Source organism: Rattus rattus, chromosome 11, assembly GCF_011064425.1.
Source record: "Rattus rattus isolate New Zealand chromosome 11, Rrattus_CSIRO_v1, whole genome shotgun sequence".
In the NCBI taxonomy this organism is placed as follows: Eukaryota; Metazoa; Chordata; class Mammalia; order Rodentia; family Muridae; genus Rattus; species Rattus rattus.
In genome coordinates this window covers 13,609,163-13,630,936 of record NC_046164.1, presented here as the reverse complement: position 1 = coordinate 13,630,936, position 21,774 = coordinate 13,609,163, and the positions used below count along the sequence as shown (strand labels likewise).

The 21,774-nt window shown below is 45.2% G+C and overlaps 1 protein-coding gene across 1 annotated transcript in view; it reads right to left on the bottom strand.

Moving 5' to 3' along the window:
- The window catches only part of Ptpn13 (protein tyrosine phosphatase non-receptor type 13), a 174,322-nt gene that overhangs the window by 62,480 nt on the left and 90,068 nt on the right, over positions 1 to 21,774 (bottom strand). Inside the window, exons 8-17 of the mRNA XM_032916433.1 lie at positions 18,499 to 18,594; positions 17,227 to 17,308; positions 11,923 to 12,145; positions 9,951 to 10,025; positions 9,675 to 9,855; positions 8,646 to 8,799; positions 6,983 to 7,121; positions 6,030 to 6,182; positions 4,299 to 4,481; positions 1,574 to 1,736 (exon numbers count right to left, since the gene is read on the bottom strand). Of these exons, the coding sequence (XP_032772324.1) occupies positions 1,574 to 1,736; positions 4,299 to 4,481; positions 6,030 to 6,182; positions 6,983 to 7,121; positions 8,646 to 8,799; positions 9,675 to 9,855; positions 9,951 to 10,025; positions 11,923 to 12,145; positions 17,227 to 17,308; positions 18,499 to 18,594 (1,449 nt within the window). The remainder of the gene's footprint in view (positions 1 to 1,573; positions 1,737 to 4,298; positions 4,482 to 6,029; positions 6,183 to 6,982; positions 7,122 to 8,645; positions 8,800 to 9,674; positions 9,856 to 9,950; positions 10,026 to 11,922; positions 12,146 to 17,226; positions 17,309 to 18,498; positions 18,595 to 21,774) is intronic.

Sequence of the window (21,774 nt, the reverse complement as noted above, 5' to 3'; positions counted from 1 at the left end):
AAGACGAGACAGAGACAGATTCTCTTAGTGTTAGGTCTCATCCTTCACATACACCCCCTCATGTGTCTGCAGATAGTCTACACTCTTAAAAACTTAAAAATCTGAAACATTTTTGGTCTCTCCAAAAATTTATATCAGGGACACTGAAGCTGTACTTTCTGCGAAATGCTAAACAAGATTCCGCTTCAGACTTTTTTCCTTTGTCCTCCCTGCTCTATCACATGTTAAAGGTATGTTCTCTACTGTTCACATCTGCTTTGTGTTGAGCACTGATCCAAGTACAAATGCGGATAGCTTCAATAGGCTTGGTATCCTGTTGTACTTTAAAAATATATAAAAGCACATACAATTTTTAGCAAACTAAGAAAGTAAAAGGTAATTTGCTAAATGACATGGCTATCATATTTTTTAAAATTATATATTAGGCAATTAGGTTAAAATGCAGATCCTGGGGACCCAACTTCCAAAGACTGTGATTTTGCAGGTTTCCATAAGTCCCTAGAATCTTTCCCTTAGGGGAACACATGACCTCCACTTTGATCCTGAGAGGTGAGAAACATGTACTCACAGTTGTCTTCCCCCAGGCTATGCAATAGGAAAAACCTTTCCTCTAAGACTTCAGAATGAGAAAGTTCCAGAAAAGAATTTAGAAACATAGGTCACCCGTGTATATTATTAAACTTTAACTCACATACTTCAGAGTGATCCACTTAAGTCTGTAAGGATTTACCAGAAAGAAGCAATTTCAAATCACTTTAATCTCAACATGTGGTCGTGCATAATCAGTTTTAAATCTCAGCTCTGTCTGAGAGATTCCTGCCTAGAGCTAGGTTATTTTTGCAGCTGAAAAACCCCCTGTCCTGGTTGCTATGGTTACTTATCACAGCCTCCCATGGCTGCTATGGTTACTTATCATAGACTCCAGACAGGGATGACTCACTGCTGGGGTGCCACTTGCCCTGCCTGTATCCTGTCTACTATGTTCCTTCCCACACTGATCTCCTAACTATTTAACATGTGTCCTTCCTACCCATGTGAACTGTCACCTCTCAGAGCTCAGGCCTTCCTCTTAGATCTACTTTGTGGATCCTAGAGCCCACACAGTATCACCCGTTAAGATGGCTCTGTAGTTAAGAGCACTAGCTGCCCTTCCATAGGACAGCACACAAAATGGTTCACACCCGTTTGTAACTACAGTTCCAGGGGACCCGATTCTCTCTTCTGGCCTCTGTGGGCCCTGCACACATGTGGTATACAGATATAAGAGTCAGGCAAAACATTCCCATGTATGAAATAGGACCATTTAAAAACTCTCTGCATATTAGCATTTCATAGCTGTAACCTCCAGCATGGTTAAACCTCTTACGCACTTGTAAAGAGTCCATGTTTCTCTGCAGAACTGTTTTCCAAGTGAACAGGACGCTGGCTTGACAACTTTATAGACTTAATTTAGGCAAAGGGATACCCTGCGAGCTTTCATCCTGAACAATAAGCAGTTTCTTTCAAAAATGTGTGGTAGAAATCATTCACACGTTCTGGCACTAGCCACACGAAGGAGGCTACACCGCCTTACCTAAGTCTTGGGCATCCTGGTTGCTCTGTCGCGCCCTCATCTGCAGCTGGAATTTATGCTGGGAGGAGCACAGCTGCAGCAGGTACTGGCAGGCCTTGCTGCTGTCTGTCTGGAATGCGTGCTTGATTCCATCTGATGTATTTTGTAACGTGATTTTCTTTTTCTGTAAGAGTAACCAGAAGTATTTGTGATGTGGAAGTTTTCCTATGACTTTCTATATGACCAAATATTTTAACCTATAATTAATACATAGAGATATTTATATTTCCAATTAGGATAAGTGCTCTTCGACTGATACCATATATAAAAACTGTGATTCTGTAACTAAACAAAGTTGACACATAAATGATTATTAATTGCTACTTTCAGCAATTGTAGCTTCAATCACCCTGAACTCCATTCGTCATCGAGGGAAATTTTAAAATACTGGGGGCAGGGGTGCTGGAGAGATGGGTCAATGGTTAAAGCAATGGTTGCTTTTACAGAGGGCCTGGCTGTTAGCACCTAGTACCTACGTATAATCCCAGCTTAGGGGACCAAACAGCCTCTTTTGGCCTCCAAGGGCACTGCACACAAGTAGCACAGACATATGCATAGGCATAACACCCATATACATAAATAAAATAAAAACAAATCTTTAAAAGAGTATCATGGTTACTATAAGGCAGTATTCATGGATTTGTATATTTTGAAAATGTTCCTTCTAAATTAAAATAAGTTTTAGGAGGAGAACTTGTGGTCTGAGTCTCCTAGAACCTGTGGTCTGCACCCCTTAGAACCTGTGGTCTGTGCCCCCCCAGAACCTGTGGTCTGCGCCCCCTAGAACCCATGGTCTGTGCCCCCTAGAACCTGCGGTCTGCACTGAAGCTTGAAGGCAGAAGCAGCCCCTACACCTTAAAAATGATGGCATCTAAGAAGCCGGGGATGCAGCAAATAATGGGCATTTACTTCAATGCCGTTAGATTCCATCCCAACTATTACCTACCTTGCAAATCAGTCTGTTATCTTGATTTCAAACACAGGCACAAAAAAAGTCAAATTTAATAAAAGCCCAAAACTATGATACGAGAATATTACCTAAAACACTGATGTTCATATAATATGGCTTTACTGATGTATAAAATTTTAAATAGACTCATATAAGTTTACATTAAAGATCTTTATACTTTTAATCAGAAACCAATACTAATCCCATTCACAAAATGCAACTATAAAAATGAATGATAAAGACATTATAATAAATATAATAAATTTTTTATTATAATAAGTATAATAAATTAGAGCAGCATTCTGAAATCCTAGGTAGATATTGTGGAATCTCTGGGTGGAACCCGATTTCACTTTGTTAAAAGTAAAGCCCAGCACAGTTTAGCCTAGGTTAGAATACAGTGACCAAGCCAGAATCCTGATTATGGGCACACTAGTGACTGTTCAGACAGCTGGCGATTTTTTTCCCTAACAAATGTACCCCTTGACTACTGCGACATAGCTCTCAAAGACACTAAACTTCACAGCTGTAAGTCTAGTGATCAAAGCAGTAATGTGAAAAGGAGAATCTACTCAGACAATCTTCAAGAAAGCTGCAGGACTGGGATCTAGAATAAACCGAGAAAGGCAGAGCTCGCCAGAGGGAACTCACAGGTCCAGAGTACTTGCAAAAGGCTACCCTCGCTACATACAATGTGCTGTCTGAGAGAAATTAGCAGAATGTTTGGTTCTGTTAGCTGATTGAATGGACAGGAAACACATCCGAGAGACGGCTTGTGAGAGGTGTAAGGGGTGGAAGGTAACAGTTATCTAACTTTCCTTCACAAACTTGTTCCTACTCAATTCCCACTTGAAAAAATTAAATCAAGTCTAGGTCATTCCCAGTTTCAACAGTTTGGGGAAGATGAAGGCAGTGTGGGCTTTCCTGGATGAATAAATTATCATCTGTCAATCTCAGGGGAAACTCTAGATCTCATAGGGAGCAGCCAACCCCTAGATATAGAGCTGATTTTAAAGGTGCCTTATTCAGAATACAGCATAATGTTTACATTCTTATGAATATTATTTTTGTGAGAACCTATGTCAGCTGAAATATCAGTAATCATGAAATATCCTTAGAACATAAATACTCGAGTATTTCTTTGTTCTCTGAGGTGTGCCAGATGACACTTCAGTGTTCAGACACTCCACACTGAAAATCAGAATACGTTTTTAGAGATAACTACCTTTTAGAATACATTTTCCCCCTAAAAGTCACTCTTCTAATTATAGAGGGTAGACTCTAAAATCTAAAACTGCAGAAAGTCATAGGACTAGTTTATAACATTCAGAGGTCACTGGACCTCTGCACTCAAACAACAGGTCTAAGAGATTCACTCTTGAGCTTGACAGGAAGGGAGATAACTATCTATCTTAAAAATATCACTGGGACTTCTCTTTGTGAGAAGATTATGGCTGTAGAATAAGTTTCCATCTAACAGAGAGTTCAACTTAGTTGTAATTTAACTCGAATTAACTGAGCATATAACCAGTCAGGAATGCATCCCTATGTTTTGAGAAAAACAAAACACCATCAAAACCCAGAAACAAACAAAATCTCATTCAGATCAGCTGTAACTGAAAAGGAGAAGAGCTTTAAGTAGTACTACGCTTACTACGCAAAGTCAGTAAATCTGTTACAGTTAAAATTGGTTACACCAGTGAACAACATAACAAAGAGAGTTTAAAATAGACATACTGAAAAGGAAATCTTTTTTGTTTCCCTCCATGGGAAGCGAAGGACCAAGGCACGAACTCCATTGTGAACCTCAAACACAAGCACACCTTTGGAACAGACTCCCAGCAGTATTCCTGTCTGTGACTTCTTTTCAGGGTTCACCCGGTGAAAATGAACTCCGTACTCTGTAAGCCTTTGGCAGACCTGTGGAATAGATACAGTGTTACAGGCGCATAACCAGTGGTGTACGGGGATGGGGTGTACTTGGGTCAATGCACTCAGTAGCATTTCACAGGGACATCACAAAGAAGTATCCCCTGAACTCACTGTAAGTGACAAATGAAATTAACCCAAAACGCATCAGAAGCCTAAACAGAGGAAGGGGCGTCTGATCTTATAGAACTTGTTAGGGTGGATGAGGCCCAGGGTGCTAGGTTGGGACATAGAAAACACTACAGGAAGGCACAAGAAGTAACAATTAAAAGGAGAAGTCAGTGGCTGGTGACCAGCCCGCCATCACAGGGTTTCCCACAAAAGGAAGAGATGGGCGGTGTCAGTGATTGTGGGGCTAAAGTTGATGACTATTTTTCTCCCTTGAACTCTTTGCTATTCTAAGACCAAAAGCCGCTGGCTTCTGGTAATTAGCTCCTGCTGTTCATGGCAGGGGATTAAGAAAAAAAGGGGGGTCTTGGGCTTGAGAGATGGTTCAGTGGTTAAGGGAACTGGAACCACTTCCAGAGGTCCTGAGTTCAATTCCTAGCAACCCCGTGGTGGCTGACCATCTGTAATGGATCCGATGCCCTCTTCTTGTGTGTCTGAGGACAGCTACAGTATATTCACACATATACACAAAAAAAGGAAGAGAGGAAAAAGAAAGAAAACAAGGTTTAGCTAATTGTCTCCTTTTTTTCTGGCTTTTAGGGCCCCTCACTGGGAACCTGGGAGGTTCAGAGTTCATTAACTCTTCGAGAACCAGAGAGAAGAGGGAAGAAAGAAAGAAGAGAGGAAACTAAGAAAGAAACACTCATTCTGGATGAAGCGGAGAAAGAAAAGCTCCAAACCTTTTACTTACACAGAGATGCTATGACACCTCTTCCTGGACACGTGTGGGAAGAGGAACCTGGCGCTCTACACTGTGGATCAGCAAACAGGAGAGCTACTCTCCCTGTGGCTGCTGGACCAGGAGAACATCCTAAAAGTTTCTTATGTGGAGAGCTTACTTAGTTCTAGCTTTCCTATCACACACGCACTTTATTTACCTGCAGGCTAACAGGGAGCTGCCGATGAAACTCAAACCATAAGCCACCTCTTCTGACCTTTTGCATCTATATGAGTTAATTATCATTCATACAAAGACCAATTCGCATGTTCAGAACAAGGGCAAGCAGTTCTAGAATGACCATGAACTTGCCTCTCACACATACCCAGTCATCAATTCCGACTTTTTCTTTTTATGATGCAGATCGATTTTTCAGAGTTCAGAACGGGGTGAAGACATGGGATTCACAGTCAGGTAGATGTGGGTTCAAATAAGAGCTCCGCCCTCACAGTGCTCCTAACTGTAAAGTATCATGTTCTCTTTGAGCCCCGTTTTCTCTCTTCCACAAATGAGAATTAGAATACTATGGTTTCAGGCAGGAAGCAAGCAGCCAGAGACTGAAGAGGGTCAGATACTACCCCGCCAGCTTCCAGAAGTTTCCTCTAACTCCTGCTCATCCTGAAGCTGTTCAAGCTTATTCCCGCGCTCTGTACCTTTAAGAACTCGAGCTCCGTCTCCTTCTCAGAGGCGCCTGCATAGGTGTTGTGCAGTTTGGGTAGCTCCTCCTTAATGTAGGACAAGTCAAGCTTCTCCATCACTCTGGCGGGCAGATAATGCTCCAGGCGAAAGTAGGATATGCCGTGAACCTAGGAGGAAGAAGCTGCTGTGAACGGTCCCACCTGCCCATCGCCAACTCGAAGCCTCCTCCTGTCTCACACAGTTCTTGTCTCTGCCAGGAGAAGAAATCTTTTACCTCCCTCTACCTTCCTGACAGGTCTCTTCCGTTTAAGAACATGGGGCTTTGAACATGGTTTTCCACACCACGACCTCTGGCCTGGCTCACGGCTGGCCATTGTGTGTGGATCTGTGTGGCAGGCAGGGCTCTCCAGCCCATGCCCTCTACTCAGTCTCTTCCTCTATTGCTCACAACATGGGGGATGGAGGGTTTGGAGTTAGATAGCCGAAACCTCCAAAACAAGACAATTAAAAAAAAAAGTCAGGGGGCTGGAGAGGTGGCTCAGAGGTTAAGAGCACTGACTGCTCTTCCAGAGGTCCTGAGTTCAATTCCCAGCAACCACATGGTGGCTCACAGCCATCTGTAATCAGGTCTGGTGCCCTCTTCTGGCCTGCAGGTGTACATGCAGACAGAGAGCTGTATGATGTATACATAATAAATAAATATTTGAAAAAAAAAAAAATCAGGACTACGTGTGGTGAGCCAGGGCACTCTGAGGAACCAAAGGAGTTTGAGGTCATTGCAAGGTCAACCAGGATTTCCCCAGGAACAACTCAAAGGCTGAAGACGTAACGTGGTGGGAAATGCCTGCTTGGCGTGCGCTGGTTTTGACTGCCAACAGCAAAGCCAAGCCAAGCAAACCACAGATAGAAAACAAACGAATGAATCTACCAGTGCACACTTCACCTGGGACAGGAAGAGCGACCCTACCTCTGGTTGATAATCTCCATACTCGGCCTGGAGAGCCAAGGAGGCGAGGAGCAGGGATGCCTCATCGTCGCAGTGGATCCTCTCCTCCAGGAGGTCTTTCCTCAGCTGAAGGTAATACTGATGGCAGGTTAGGCTGTGTCTGTAAAACACACAAGCAGATGCCTTGACTTCCGAGGTCAAACCTTGCTGAGGCGGGGGGGGCTTGATCATGGGCACCGACTCTACTATTTGGATTTGTATCTGTGGTTGTTATTAAGCTATCGTCGGGCACTCACGGACGTGTGAGTTTGACCACTGCCCCGCGTGGTCATCCTCAGGAAACCTCTTCTTGCAGGAAATGGGAACTAACATGGAGAGCCACAGCAGGACAGTGTCCAGAGAGTAAGAGACCCTGGAACACTCAGTCCTAAAAGGGATGTCTCCATCAAACCCTGCCCTCGGGCTTCAGGGAGCTCTGTGGTGGAGGAGGTGAAACGCTGTCAGATGAACGAGGAGAACAGCGTTGTGCATGCACAACACAGGGCTGGTGCATGGAGACTGGAAACACACACAGGGCCTGCACAGGTTCAAGCCTGACAGGTGCTAGTTACTAAGAATGGTGAGCAGACACCCTACCACTAACCAGAGAGCTATCTGCAGTTGATGCCCTTGCAAAGGAAAACTTAGTTCTCTCCAACTGAGTCTCACTGAGTGCAGTGCCCATACGGAAGAACAGGTTTGTAGACCTTCTGTCTCATTTTTCTTTGTCTGGGCTTTTTTAACTTCATCTGTCTATTTACTTTTTTGTCTTACTGGTCATTGTCTTGTGTATTTTGCTTTCTGGTTTTGTGGGTCTCTGTGCGTTTCTTTCTTTTTTTTTCTTGGTTATTTGCTTTGTTATTCTAGAGAGAGCAGGATGTGGAGTTGAGTAAGTGGGAGGATCTGGGGGAGGTAAGGAGGGGAAATGTGATCAGAATGTATTACAGCTCCCTTAGTTTGCAGTACGAACATCCCATGAGCTGCACAAATGGTGTTGTAGAAAGCAGCAGACCCTGTACAGTGCATTTCCCTAAGCGCACATTTGCTGGGGAAGGATCCTTACAGCTTAGGTGCAGTAAGAGGCTAGGCACAGATGACAGGGAACTTGCAGTCCCACAGAGTGTCCCACTTCCTTACCAAGTCAACAACGTCTACCTGCTCATTTTAAGGAAGCACTGTACTGCTCCCTGGCCTGCTGGAGCTGCCCGTCACCACTCCTGGGCTTTGGAGCCACCAGTAAGTAGTGGCTTCATGAGCATAAGCCCAGCAGTGTCACTGCACTGACGACACAAGGCAGTTAGCAATTAATAGGCAGAAGGTGAGCACGGCATGGGTACCCAGGATGAAGGGACAGCTCGTGCCCTAGGCAGAGTGTAAAAGGGTGACAGATTGCATGAAAACCCTCAGAGCGCCACATAAACTGTTGATGGAATTTTCCAGAGTAGTTTCTAATCATGAATGAGTGCTAGTGACTGAAATGGTGGCGATGGCAAAAACACAAATAAAGGAGGAGCGCTGCATTTCTTTTAAACGAAGAAGAAATCGTCCTGGATCCAAATCAAGGGGTTCAGTGCCAGGAAGTTAGAGAGGTCAGCGGAGAGGGCCCAGAAAGAGCAAAGCAGAAGAGAAACCCTTGTGCACTCACTGTATCAGACTAACATCATCCATGAAAAATTTAATTCGGAAAAACAAAGTAAAATCAACAGCGGCTTTGCCCTTTCTCTTGGGTTCTTCTTTCCATCCCTCCGGGGCCACTTTCGTTAATTTTAAGTCGGGATCGACAAAGAAATATTCATTCTCTGAAACAGAATGAGAAAGGCATTCAGAAAGCATGGAGGGTTTTCCTTTGATGTCTTCATTTCTGTTGAATGTATTAAAAAAAGAACAAGGTCTGTCAGAAGCACACAGCAGGGGCTGAGTGCTCCGAATGGCCGGCCTCAGCACGGACCAGCCCTTTCAAGGCTGAGCTCGGCAGCCCTGCACTGAGCTCCCACTCGCATCTTTACTGCCTGTGAGAACAAATTCCTTTTGCACCCCAGACATCCACCCCCGTCTGGAAGACCAGGATAATGCTGGATTCTGCACTACAAGTTGTTAGAATAATCAAATGACAAAACGAAGTGTGCGGGAAGGTAACCCTTAGAGCATGGTTCTGCAGTATTAACTATTATTTACTAATTGAATGGCTATTCTACAAGGCCTGATTTGTATAGAATGTTGAATGGCTATTCTACAAGGCTTGATTTGTACAGAATGTTTAAAAAACAACTATCTTTTGGTAGATGACACTATCTGTTCGTTGGGATGGGGCTAGGGATGGGGTTGGGGCCGGGAGTGAGTAAGCCCTAGAGCTAGGTCCTAGCTCTTTCCACACCCCTGGGGCTACTTTTCTTTATTTTAAACCAGGATTTTTTTTTTTTTTTAAAAAGGCACTAATTGCACACTTAATGGGTGGCTCTACAGAATGAATTATTCATTTAAAAAAAAATCTCCATAGATACAGAAGGAGTCTCATAAACACAACGAAGGAAAAGTTCCCAAGTCCCTTCTGTTTCTCAGCGCCGGCCGACCTGCCTCTTTCCCCAGATGAAGCCTGGCTTGGTAAGGGGCACAGGATGCCATGGATGCTGGGCTTTCCACTGGGAACCCTGAATCCAAACACGGAGGTAGATACCTTTGAGGGTGGCAAGAGCAAACAAGTGATGCTCCACCAGGCCGATGTGAGCCACGACCATGTCGAAGACGTCTCTGCAGATGGTCTTGGTGTCGCAGGTGAGCTCCAGCCTCTGCCCACTCAAAAGCATTATGTTTACTTTCTTCCTCTGCTCCTCACTCTTCCCCTTCTTGGTCTGCAACTGGAAAAAGAAACAAAGCAGGCGAACGTTTAGGCTGCCTTAGGGAATCACTGGACACACTTCCTAGAGGGGTGGAGGCTGGAGTTACTGCTTACGAGGATGGAGCGCGGCAAATCCAAAGACGCAAATGGCTCAACTGTCGTCTTCACAAACTCGGGGCCAAAGAAATTCTGCAAGTCACAGAAGCAGAATACACTGTTTTTACTCTTTACCCTACGCCATTCTTTAAAAGGAAACAGTGTAGCAATAATTAATCACACATCAGAAGAGGGGCTACAGAACAAATGTAGAAACTTTCAGCGAAGGACACTAGGTTTTGCTCGGAACAGAAGTGGAGCATGTTTTACCGAAGAGGTTTTTACGGTACGTGCACCTCTGTGCCCTACGTTTTCATGTGGGTGTCTGAAACCGAGGCTTGGGGAGAAGGTCCGCACATGTGAGAATTATCACCCTTGAAGCTCACACTATGCCGCATGACATCCTGCTTATCACCATTTTGATACAAATTTGGCTACCCAGTATTTAACTGGCAAGCTTTCATTAAGTTTCTTCCATTCAGCTTAGCATACATTTAGTTATGCTTTATTGTCAGTCTAAAACTTTGGCATGGTACAGTGTCTAAGGAATTAATTCCACATAGAAACATTAGGGTGATGAACCGTCTGCAGTCTCCTTGAGAGAGAAGGGCTACTTCACTGTTATGTTCACAGTCTGGTACTTAAAGAAAAACACTGCAAGCAGAAGCCATCCCCGATCAAACTGGGAGATGCAGCATCTCCCTTCCTGCCCTAGTACTGTGGCGAGAACCTGTGGCTTGGCGTTTGTTCAGTCTCTCCGGGACCCGGCAGGGCTGGAGAAAGGGCTCAGAAGTCAACCCAGGCTGCTCCTCCAGGGGATGGAGCTCGGCTCCCTGCACCCACGTGGCAGCTCATAACCTTCCGAAGCTCCGGTTCTCGGGGACTTGATGTGTCCTCTACAGGACCTAGGCACAAATGCGTGCGCAGACAAATACGGAAGGAAACACTCATATGCATAGGATGACGTAATGATGATGATGGTGACAGAACTTTACAGAAAAAGACTCAGTATCAAGACTCTGAAGGGTGAGCAGAGACATGGAATGTACTTAGAAAACACTCCTGCTGCTGACCTAGCCTTGAACTCCATAGCTTGGCTCTTGATTTATGGGCTAATGATTCTCTTACTATAAAAAGTAATCCCTGTTATACTGAATAAAGTCAGCTGCCCTCAAGGATCGCGTGTACTTTATTCGTATTTTTGTTTTGTTTTGTTTCCAATTGTTTCTCCTGAGACGGGTGTGCTCTGCGGCCCAGACATCCTTCACACTGCTGGGCAATGAGCTAGCTTCCACCTCCTGAGACTAAAAGGACGATATACCATACCGGGAGATACATGTCATTTCCCTCTTGAAGATATGATCTTGCTGTGAAGCCCAGTTTGGCCATGGAATTTCTATGTCACCCAGGCTAATCTCAACCTCATGATCCCCCCCCCCGACGTGGGCATAGAGAGTACAGGCATGTACGGCTCTGCCTGGGTACACATAAAACTCATAAAAGCAGTTAAGCCACGCCCCATCCACCCAATGATATTCTCAGACGGAAATAATGTAAGCAGCTAAACACTGATTTTAATATCACGCAGTGTCTGATCCCAGTGAGGACTAGTTTGTAATCTCAATCTCACCTGCAGGATATTTATCGCAGCTTTTTGTGAGCATATATTAATTTTAAACAACAGCAGGTTTCATCAGGGTATTTCTGTACATGTATATGATGTAGAGTGGCCAGAACTCCAGTTCATTACTGTCTTCTGTCCCCTCCCCAGCCCCCATCCTCTTCCCAACCAGAATTCCTTCAACTTTCAGTTCCTTTTAAAAACCTGTTCTTTGTGACCCGCTTAGTGTGCTGAGGGTCTCAGACAGGAGCATGTGTGAGAGGCTACTGACCACAAGACGGGTAGCTTAGCTGTGGCTGTTCCACTGAAGAAAACCTACTACCGACCATCAGAGAGCGAGTGTGGACACAGTGGGTGAAACAGCCTCACCCTTAGCTTTCTCTGGGTCATGGCTGTCTCCAGGGCCATTTCCCTTAGTGGATCTCTAGAGATATCAAGCATGGAAGTTTTGATTGTGTCTCCGGGATACAGGCTCAGCCGTGACTGTCTGAGAGCCATCCTGGCTTGCAGCTGCATCATTTCTTCCTCTTGTCGCCTTAGCATCATCTCCTGGTTGATCAAGCTGCCTTCGAGGGATGTTTCATATTGTCTACTGCAGAGAAAAGAGAAAAAGAAAAGAGAAAGTCTGGCAAAAAACAAACAAACAAACAAAAACAAAACAAAACAAAAAAACCCCAAACCCTAGCTGTTTGAAGGCTAACATAGGGCATTCCATGGCAAGTAAGGCATCGAGAATGGAAACATTTACTTATTATTTCTAAAGACATATTTATTTTTAATCACTATATATATTTGTGTCCTTATGTGGGTTTATGTGGACCAGATGTGTGCACGCATGTGTCTCTGGGGGCCAAGAGCACTAGATCTCCTGAATTGGGGTTGTAGGAGGTTATGAACGGCCTGCCTAGGAACTGAACTATACAGTATGGCACAGTAAGAGATTATACAAAATCTTTTATAAAGTGTATATCTATTTATATATATTTATTATATGTTTGCCCAGTTACTGATAAAACGATAGCAATATTTTGTAATTTCCTGAGAGAAAAGAGTGATCAGAGAATCTTTGTTCTGATATTTGGTCTCTGAATCTGGTTCTTGTCACATCTCGAAGAGAAGAGAAGAGAAGAGAAGAGAAGAGAAGAGAAGAGAAGAGAAGAGAAGAGAAGAGAAGAGAAGAGAAGAGACCCAAGATGTCCAGATTGATTACCTATGGAATGAGACTCCATCAATGCCCCATGTCCCTCCTGAGGAACATCCCAGAGTCCTCTGAAGAACTGCCTCCCCTGTAGTTCTCTCAGTTAGGGACTGTTTTGTTCCTATAAACCTAGCCTTGAAGGTCAATGGAATTCTACTTAGCTCTTCTATTTGCACCTTTGTGACTGCACATGTGGGTGAAAGCCCAAGGTCTTCCTCAGGTACTGCTCCTTAGACCGTGATCTTGTTTTCTGAGACAAGGTCTCTGGACAGAACCCAGGCTTGGCTGGTTTATCAAGGCTGGGTGACCAGTGAGCCTAGATCTACCTGTCTCTGCTCCCCAGAGATCCAAGCATCTGCCACACTGCGCTTTTGTCAGGGACTCTTGGGATAGAACTCAGGTCCCTGAGCCTGCACTGCAGACATTTTGCCCATTGAACTGTCTCCTGAACCTGTGTGCTTAATTCTGATTTTGGCTTCCAGACCTCTGCCTCCTTTTCAAACAGCCATCTCCCCGTAAGCAGGAGATGGGGCAACTCCTACTAGTGTTCTAGGTGTTTTCCGTCCTACTGTTCACTCCCTTCATTCATTAAAGTCATCAGTGTGACTCAGGGTTTCTCCCATCGCTACTCATGGTTATGGTGTGTGGATCTGCGGAGTCTTCTGACCTTCTGACCCCCTCTCTTGGCTTCTGTTCTTCCCTATTCTCTATAACCAATAATTGTCTACTGTGACATAAGTCATTGACTTCCACTGGCTCAAGGCGGTGCCATTCCTCTCAGTATTCTCCTCGCCTGCCTTCTGTGGAACCTAAGGTCCATCTCTACAACCACTCTGCGTATGACCTCATCAGACATCAAAGTACAGAGTCAGGCTCCCTGGCCTCCCTGGCCCTCCCTTCAGCATTGACTCTCTTGTCTTTTAAAGCTCCAGTATTCTCTCCCCTCTCAAAGCACCTTTTCCTCACTCCTCTCACTAAACAAAGAGCAAAGCATTGCCGTACTTGGATATTAACACGTACTTTTCGTTCACCATTTCTAAGCCAAAGCCATTTTACGTTCTTCCAGTGTCTAACCTTCCTGAAATTATTTACCAGTTGCTAAGGACACGACCTTAAGTGTCATTCTTATTTCTCCTTCCTTATAAGCCACCAATTTCATTAGGCATCGAATCCTGAGGGCACAGCCCGTAAGAGCCACATCTGGCTTCCCTCCGGCCATGACTGACTGCGCCATCTGCATTACCTACTTTCCGACTGCAGTTCTGCTCTCCTATGATGAAACAAGACACTAATGTTAAGTTACATCTTGATGTTTTGTGCTTTCAGTGATCCAAGGCTTCCCCAACATGTTGAGTCCTTACCTTAGCATCTATGACATGCTCACCTACTGGGGCCCTGATCCCTTGGCCACCGTCCCTAGTGTACAACGTCCTCGTTCACTTTGTTGTGGGCATACTGCTTCTTCACTGTTACAGTAAAGGTGACTCATCTCCCTCTCATAGCTAAGATTGTTATTGCTATGGTGGAACATCATGACCAAAAGCCAGGTGGGCAGCAGCTCATCACTGAAGGAAGTCAGGGCAGGAACCTGGAGGCAGGAGCTGACGCAGAGGCCATGGAGGGTGCTGCTTACTGGCTTGCTCCCCATGGCTGGCTCAGCCTGCTTCTTATAGAATCCAAGGACCACCAGCCCAAGGATGACATCACCCACAATGGGCTGGACTTTTCTCTATCCATCACTAGTTAAGAAAATGTCTTACAGGCTACCCTCCAGCCTAGTCTGAAGCAGGCATTTTTTAAACTGAGGTCCCTCTTCTCTGACAGCTTTGGCTTGCATAGAACTAACTACCCAGCACCTCCCTTACTGCAGCCTCTGCACCCTCTCTGTAACTTGAGTTTTATGCTCGGTGTCACCCCTTGAGGGACACCTGCTCTGATCACACGAGCCCACGAAGCAGGGTTCAGAAACCCCTTCCTGACATGTCTGCTGCTCTGCGACATGCTGTCTGGTGGCTGCCTCTCATCTCCAGTGATCTCCAGGGCGAGCTGTGTCTGTGCAGTTCACAGCTCCGCCTCTGGTACCTAAGCGCCTGCTCCGTGGTGGGTGCCCAGCAGCTTCTGAGTGTGTGGTCCTGTGCTTGACCTCGCCTGGAGCCTCACTGGCAGGGAGGAAGGGCTGGAGCCTATGCGTTGTGACTCCAATAACACATTTCACTAAGTGGGTTTCATTAACCAGGGCCGCTCTAACAGCAGAGAAGACTTGAGAGTGTGACTCCAATAACACATTTCACTAAGTGGGTTTCATTAACCAGGGCCGCTCTAACAGCAGAGAAGACTTGAGAGTGTGACTCCAATAACACATTTCACTAAGTGGGTTTCATTAACCAGGGCCGCTCTAACAGCAGAGAAGACTTGAGAGTTTGTCTCTTCCCTGGAGATGTGAAACATCTCATCAGGAACTGAAGCATTTGAGATACAGAAACAAGAAGGAGCTGCAGGCCGGGATTCACGGCTGGAGAGTGAGTCCACTGTGGGCTGCACTCAGGGAGAGGTGTGGTGACACACAGGGGAAGGAGGAGTCCCACCGACAGCAGAGAGGTGCAAAGCAGTGGGGGAAAGGCACTGTGACGTCACCTCAGCTAAAGCACGTGAAAAGGCGAGGAGACGGCCTTGGCAAGCAGCTCTGGGTATCTTTGGCTGGAGGGAATGTTCATTTTCTCACACACTGTGTAAAGATACAGTGCCACCCGTAGAACACATCAGGCGCTCGTGGCTGTGTGCTGACACAGGGAGGGTGTCATCAGAAACGCTGGCCCACACACAGGAGAGCCTGCGCTCTAGGCTCTCTGATGGTATCTTAGCCAGTGTGTACTTCTGTGGGCAGGAGGTGATGTTCAGCAGTTTCCGTGCGACAGCCCATGTGCACTGTAGGGCCACCTTGCTCCAGACTTCTCTCCCCCACATTTATTTCTAATTTAGTTCCTGTGAGCACCAGATACAGCCTGTCCCCCAAAGACAGTTTACCCTTAAAACATGGGTTGGCAAATTAAGGTGGCCCTACACTGTTCACATTTTCTTACATAAAACTCAAGAGGGGCAAAATCAAGTCTCTCATGACTCACCAGTTTCAGATTCGTTATTGAGAAAACAGACAGTTTCCAAGATGACTTAATTGTTTTGAAGAAATGTATCCTTAAATAACAGGCTGGGATCTGAGTCAATACGCAAGCTCGGTGTTTTTTCTAATTGTTATCTCTATTACTTCTTTCACTGAAGCCAAAAGGGGATGCTAAGTATTTAGTTTTTCTAAATGAGACATTATCGAAGAGGAGAGTCCTAAAATAAGTCTCCCTGGGGCTCAGGGCAGAGTGTAATGCAATTTAACCCTGGCTTCTTACTGCACATTCCAATGCTTGGGATTCTTCAAGAAAGCATGAAATACTGACTACAGACTATCTTTGCCTCCCGCTTGTCTCAAAATAGTAATAATAATGATAATAATAATAATAGTTCATCATAACAAAGTAGTAATTAAAATGCCATTATGTTCATAGAAAATTATTTTCTGTGAAGAAAAACTATTACAGATATTTCAAAGAAATGGAAGGAAAGAATGTGGGCCATTAAGTAGTAATTGTTTTAGTACATGGGCATGACGATCTGAACCACGGCGATGATTACCTGCTTTACTCACACGGCCAGGATTACATGGTCTATTAATAGTTTACGGGTATGGATGGTGTCTGGCATATTCATTAGCTAAGGGACACATATTTAAAATTTTCTGGATGATTCCCCTAGAATCAAAAGCACCTGAAGTAAACCGTGAGTTTAGAGTTCTCATGCTTCGGGAATACACTTCCAGGCCAATGTTGGATCTCAAGTGTATTTCACAAATCTGAAGTCAGCATTCTGTTTTTAGGCAGCTGTGTCCATGTGCCCACGATATACATCGATACGCCGAGCACTTGCCTGAGAGCTCTTTCAGTTTCAACGAAGCGGGGTTCATGTGACTGTTACACAACTGCCCCGAATCTAGCACAGACACTAACATCTCATAAGAGACTTGTCAAGTATTTCAGTTCGAAGCTGAACACTACACAGCCCAAAGGGGCATCAGAAATATGGCGGAGAGCCTCGGTGAGCCAACCAGTGAGTGAATAATTAACGTCTTACTTAATGGTTCACACAGCGGTTATCTAATTATCATTCAACCACTTCACGCTGAATACCCGAGCCTGCCCCGGCCTTTCAAGGTAGATATCAGTTATTTGCATTTTAGAAACAAAGGTTTACTGTTTTCACAGATTTTTAGCACCATGTCTTAACCTCGATTGTTATATATCTATTTTTCTGATAATTTAAGAAGTCACATGCCAACTGTAATTAATGAAAACCAAACCAAACAGGACAGAACCAAACGAAACCAAAACCAACCGCCTGGGACTAGCAGTTAGCGCTTTCCAAAGCCATACCTGGGTCGTGACTGGACAGTGTCATCTACTCCGGGAAGACCACTGCTGGATTCAAACCTCTTGGAAGCTTCGCTTTTTCTCACTAATTGTGAATAAAAATATAACAACAGTAGAAGCCATAAAAATACGGAAGCAGGGGCTGGGGATTTAGCTCAGTGGTAGAGCGCTTGCCTAGGAAGGGCAAGGCCCTGGGTCCGGTCCCCAGATCCGAAAAAAAAAAACAAAAAAAAAAAAAAAAAAAAAAACGGAAGCAATCTCATCTAAAACTCAGGCAACAAAGGAACTTGTACGACTCAGTCTCAAATGAGTGACAGGGTATACGCGTCTTGTGAGGTTGGCTCATGTTAGTTTTTGTTCTTGCTCTTTGTTTTCTTGTTTCTTTCTGAGATGGTGTTTCTCTGTATAGCCCTGGCTGTCCTGAAACTTGCTTTGTAGACCAGGCTAGCCTTGAACTCACAGAGATCTGCCTGCCTCTGCCTCCCCATACTAGGATTAAAGCTGTGTGTCACCATGCCAGGCTAGTCACGCTAAGTTTTAAAAGACAGTGACTTCCTCCCTATATGATGAAATAATGTCATCCCTGTTTATGAAAATTTTATTACGTGATAGAACACTTTTAAAAGGAAACATTTTGCAATCTTAACATTTTGACAACTTTTGTTTAAGTTGTGGGGTTTTTTTTATTTTAAACAAACTCTCGATCATTGATTTTACCAATGAAGACTCAGGAGCCAGATGTTGGGGTGGGAGGCTGCTGGCTCAGAGAGGCAGAGAAAGCACCCAGATGGCCTTCCTTCTCAGCTGACATCCCAAGCAAGAACGCCCATCTCTCACACAAAACAAAACAAAGCAACACAAACAAATAAAACCCCAAAACCCAAAAACAACAAGAAAAAAAACATTCAAACTGAATGTCCCTCTCTTCTACTTCCTTGTCTGTCTGTCTGTCTGTCTGTTCTGACTCCCTCTACTCTCTATGGTTTTTCTTAACCACCCTACATTCGCTTCCTGGTAACTGGCTGCTTGCTCTGCTCTTGACCTCCAGCTGACTTTATTTAATCCTGTTTACAATATTCAAGCAGAAAGCTCTTAGACGAAAGGTGTGCGGTAAGGCTGAGCAGCCCCATAACCAAGCATCAGGCTTTTCTAGTAAGTAACACAATCTCGGGGTTCACGGAGTAATCAAATATCCCACAACATTAAATGGCATTAAAAAAGCAATAATAGTTACTTCTTAGAAAGGGTACTTTGCCCGCACCGGATGACTCTTACCTTGCCTGAAGTCTGAGTCCGAGGAAATAATAGACGGGCTTTCACTGGAAGTGCTAAACAGATCGCTGTGGTAAGTTTTGTATCTTCGGACTGGCTCTAAAACAATTTTTAAAAGTGAGGAAGTTTATTAGACATGCAGCACGATTTTTTAAAAGGACATAGTCAATCTTGAACTTTTACATATTGCTTTAACTTTCCCACCGACTAGACTGACCGCATCGGAACAATGAGAAGGAAGGCTCTGGTTCGGGGTGCTCTGCGGAGGAGTTTGGAGCATCCACCGTTCCAGAGAACACTGCCCAGATTCCGATGCCAGTAAGAAAGCAGTTCAAGATCCCAGCGACCCAGCCCTAATGGGAGGGCCACAGGAACAGCGCATGCGGTTACACTCAAAGCTCTTAGGACAGTCTGGATGTTACAGGAGCAACATTCATGACCGTGTTTAGGATGTCACATGTAGTTTCTGTTAGGTGCTTACTATAAGGGATCAAACACCAAAGGGCACGGCCTAAGAGACTTTACTATGTAGAAGACATATGTGACGACCGCACAGTGCAAGACAGGATGCTCACTTCTGCCACAGTGAGGAGAGAGCAGTCAAGATGGCCTCCTGTGTTCAGAGGATGCGCCCTGAAAGGGGCTAAGTAAGGCCTAAGAGGCAAGCATGGACTAAAACAGAAATCCCGCTTTTAAAAAAATCCTTTCCTAATGTTTATTGTATGTGTATAAGTGTCTTGTCTGCATACGTATCTGTGCGCCATGTGTGCCTGGAACTCTTAGAGGCCGGAAGAAGGCATTTAAGTCCAGGGGCGGAGTTACACAGGTAATTTGTAAACTGCCACGTGAGTGCTTAGGACTGACCGAGGGTCCTCTGGAAGAGCAGCTAGAGTTCCTAACTGCTGGGCTCTCTCTCTGGCCCCCACACCCTGCTTTCTCAATACTCTGGTCCCATCCTACCCTCATCTCCATTGTTCCTGTGGCGAGCACTATCCAGCTATGACCTGCCACACCCCTGGTTCTTCGTCCTCACTGTCCCTGTGGTGGGCATTATCCTCCCATGTTCAGTCCCATCCCCTTGTCCTGTGAGGGCGCTATCCATCATGTCTGGATTCTCTAACAGCCTTTCTGCGGGATTGTTTGCACGTAACTCGGTATGCAAAACATGGCTTGCCAGATCAGGAAACCTGGGCATGGCACCCAAATTCTTTAATTTGATATTTCCATTTGTTTAATCTAAAATCTCAGATTCCTTACAACTCAAGTCCTTCAAAGGACAGTTTCTAATTTCCTCAGGTTGCTACTCAAAGGCTGTCTCCACTGTTCCATGTCAGACTGTGTAGCAGTCACTCTTCCTATTTTGAACGTGGGGATCCAATGGTGAGAATCTACGTGAAAGTACAAAGCTTTGTTCACGGTCCCAAATTTATCCCTCAAGAATCTGTATCAAAATGTAGAAACTAAACTCAAATAGAAAACTCATCACATTTTCCCCCAAACAAATCCTTCACCTGTATCACCAAACCTGCTGCCAGGTAGTCCTCAGGCACTTCCTGGAAGTGCATGCTGGACAGCCCTCCCTTAGGAACTTCCTGGAAGTGCATGCTGGGTAGCCCTCAGGAACATCCTGGAAGTGCATGCTGGAGAGCTCTTAGGAACTTCCTGGAAGTGCATGCTGGACAGCCCTCCCTTAGGAACTTCCTGGAAGTGCATGCTGGGTAGCCCTCAGGAACATCCTGGAAGTGCATGCTGGGTAGCCCTCAGGCACTTCCTGGAAGTGCATGCTGGAGAGCCCTCAGGAACTTCCTGGAAGTGCATGCTGGACAGCCCTCCCTTAGGAACTTCCTGGAAGTGCATGCTGGACAGCCCTCCCTTAGGAACTTCCTGGAAGTGCATGCTGGGTAGCCCTCCCTCAGGCACTTCCTGGAAGTACATGCTGGAGAGCCCTTAGGAACTTCCTGGAAGTGCATGCTGGGTAGCCCTCCCTTGGAACTTCCTGGAAGTGCATGCTGGGTAGTCCTCAGGCACTTCCTGGAAGTGCATGCTGGGTACCACCTGGCATCCCTCTTTTCGGAAATGCACCCCTCCCCCTTTCCTTTATGTTTCAGCTTTTCTTTATTATTCTGTAAACTAAGCAGGAACTGGACACTTAACTACCTGCTGGGCCTCCATCCCCACTGTCTCCCTTACTGAGCCTTTCACAAGAAACAGATGAGCTTCCTCGTCTGTCCAGTATATTCCCAGTGTGCGTCAAGCATAGAACACTTTCTGAGTCAAGAATGAAAACAGGGTCACGTGAAGGGGACCTCTAAAAGAGTCACTTTTCACTGCACAAACTGAACGATAGGGTCAGAGGGGGAGGGACAGTAAGGACTGAGAAGGTGAAGCCCATTGTTGCTGTGTGTGGTGGTTAGGAGGAGAGTGAGCATTTTTGGCCCAGTGGGCTTCGTGTTTTCGGGTGGTTCTCGAAAAGCCCATTTTTGAAGGTGCAGATGACTGTCAGAAAGAGTGATGATGGGAAATGTGCCAGGGGGAGGAGAGATGGAAAACCACAGAGGGAGGTTTCATGAAAAGGAAACAGGTTCATCTTACTAGAGCTGGAGGGCTAGGGAAAAGGTAAAAATAAATGAGGGGGAATCTCGGGATGCACGATGCCTGGTAACAAAGAGCTAGCTGTGTCCTGGGTGCACAGTGGCTAGAATCCTGATCCCAGGGACACGTTATCCTGTGACTGTGATGAGGGACGGTGAAACCCATGGAAAATCTTCCTGTGGCCCTAGGGCTCGGATGCACAAATTTTAGTGAAGCTCAGTTGTCTTGTTTGTGCTGGAAGATGTTCAAGAGGCGTTAAAGGAAAACGAAGTTAATTAATAATGGAGTGGTTAAATGGAACCGCAAGGGAACGCCAGGCTTGTGGCACCAGGAGCAAAATGCTGGGAAGGAGAGGGAAGAGGGGGAGAGGGAGAAGGGAAGACAGACAGACAGACAGAACCTTAAACAAATGAGAGGAAGACAGATGACTGTCCATAAACTAACTAAAACGGGCATTCCTAGGATACAGACAACTGAAGAACAAGGCACGCCACAGCCGATGAGGGCACTGTCCAGCCGTGCGTGTAGTCAGCATGAGTATTAAATAATACTGTAACCAATGGGAAAGGTTTCAGAATTGAGAATTTCCTATCCTCTGTAAATGATGGCATCCTGCTACAGAGAAATCTCGTGGTAAAATAAGATTTTAAACTCTCTGGTTGAATATGAATGTGATTTGTCAGAGCC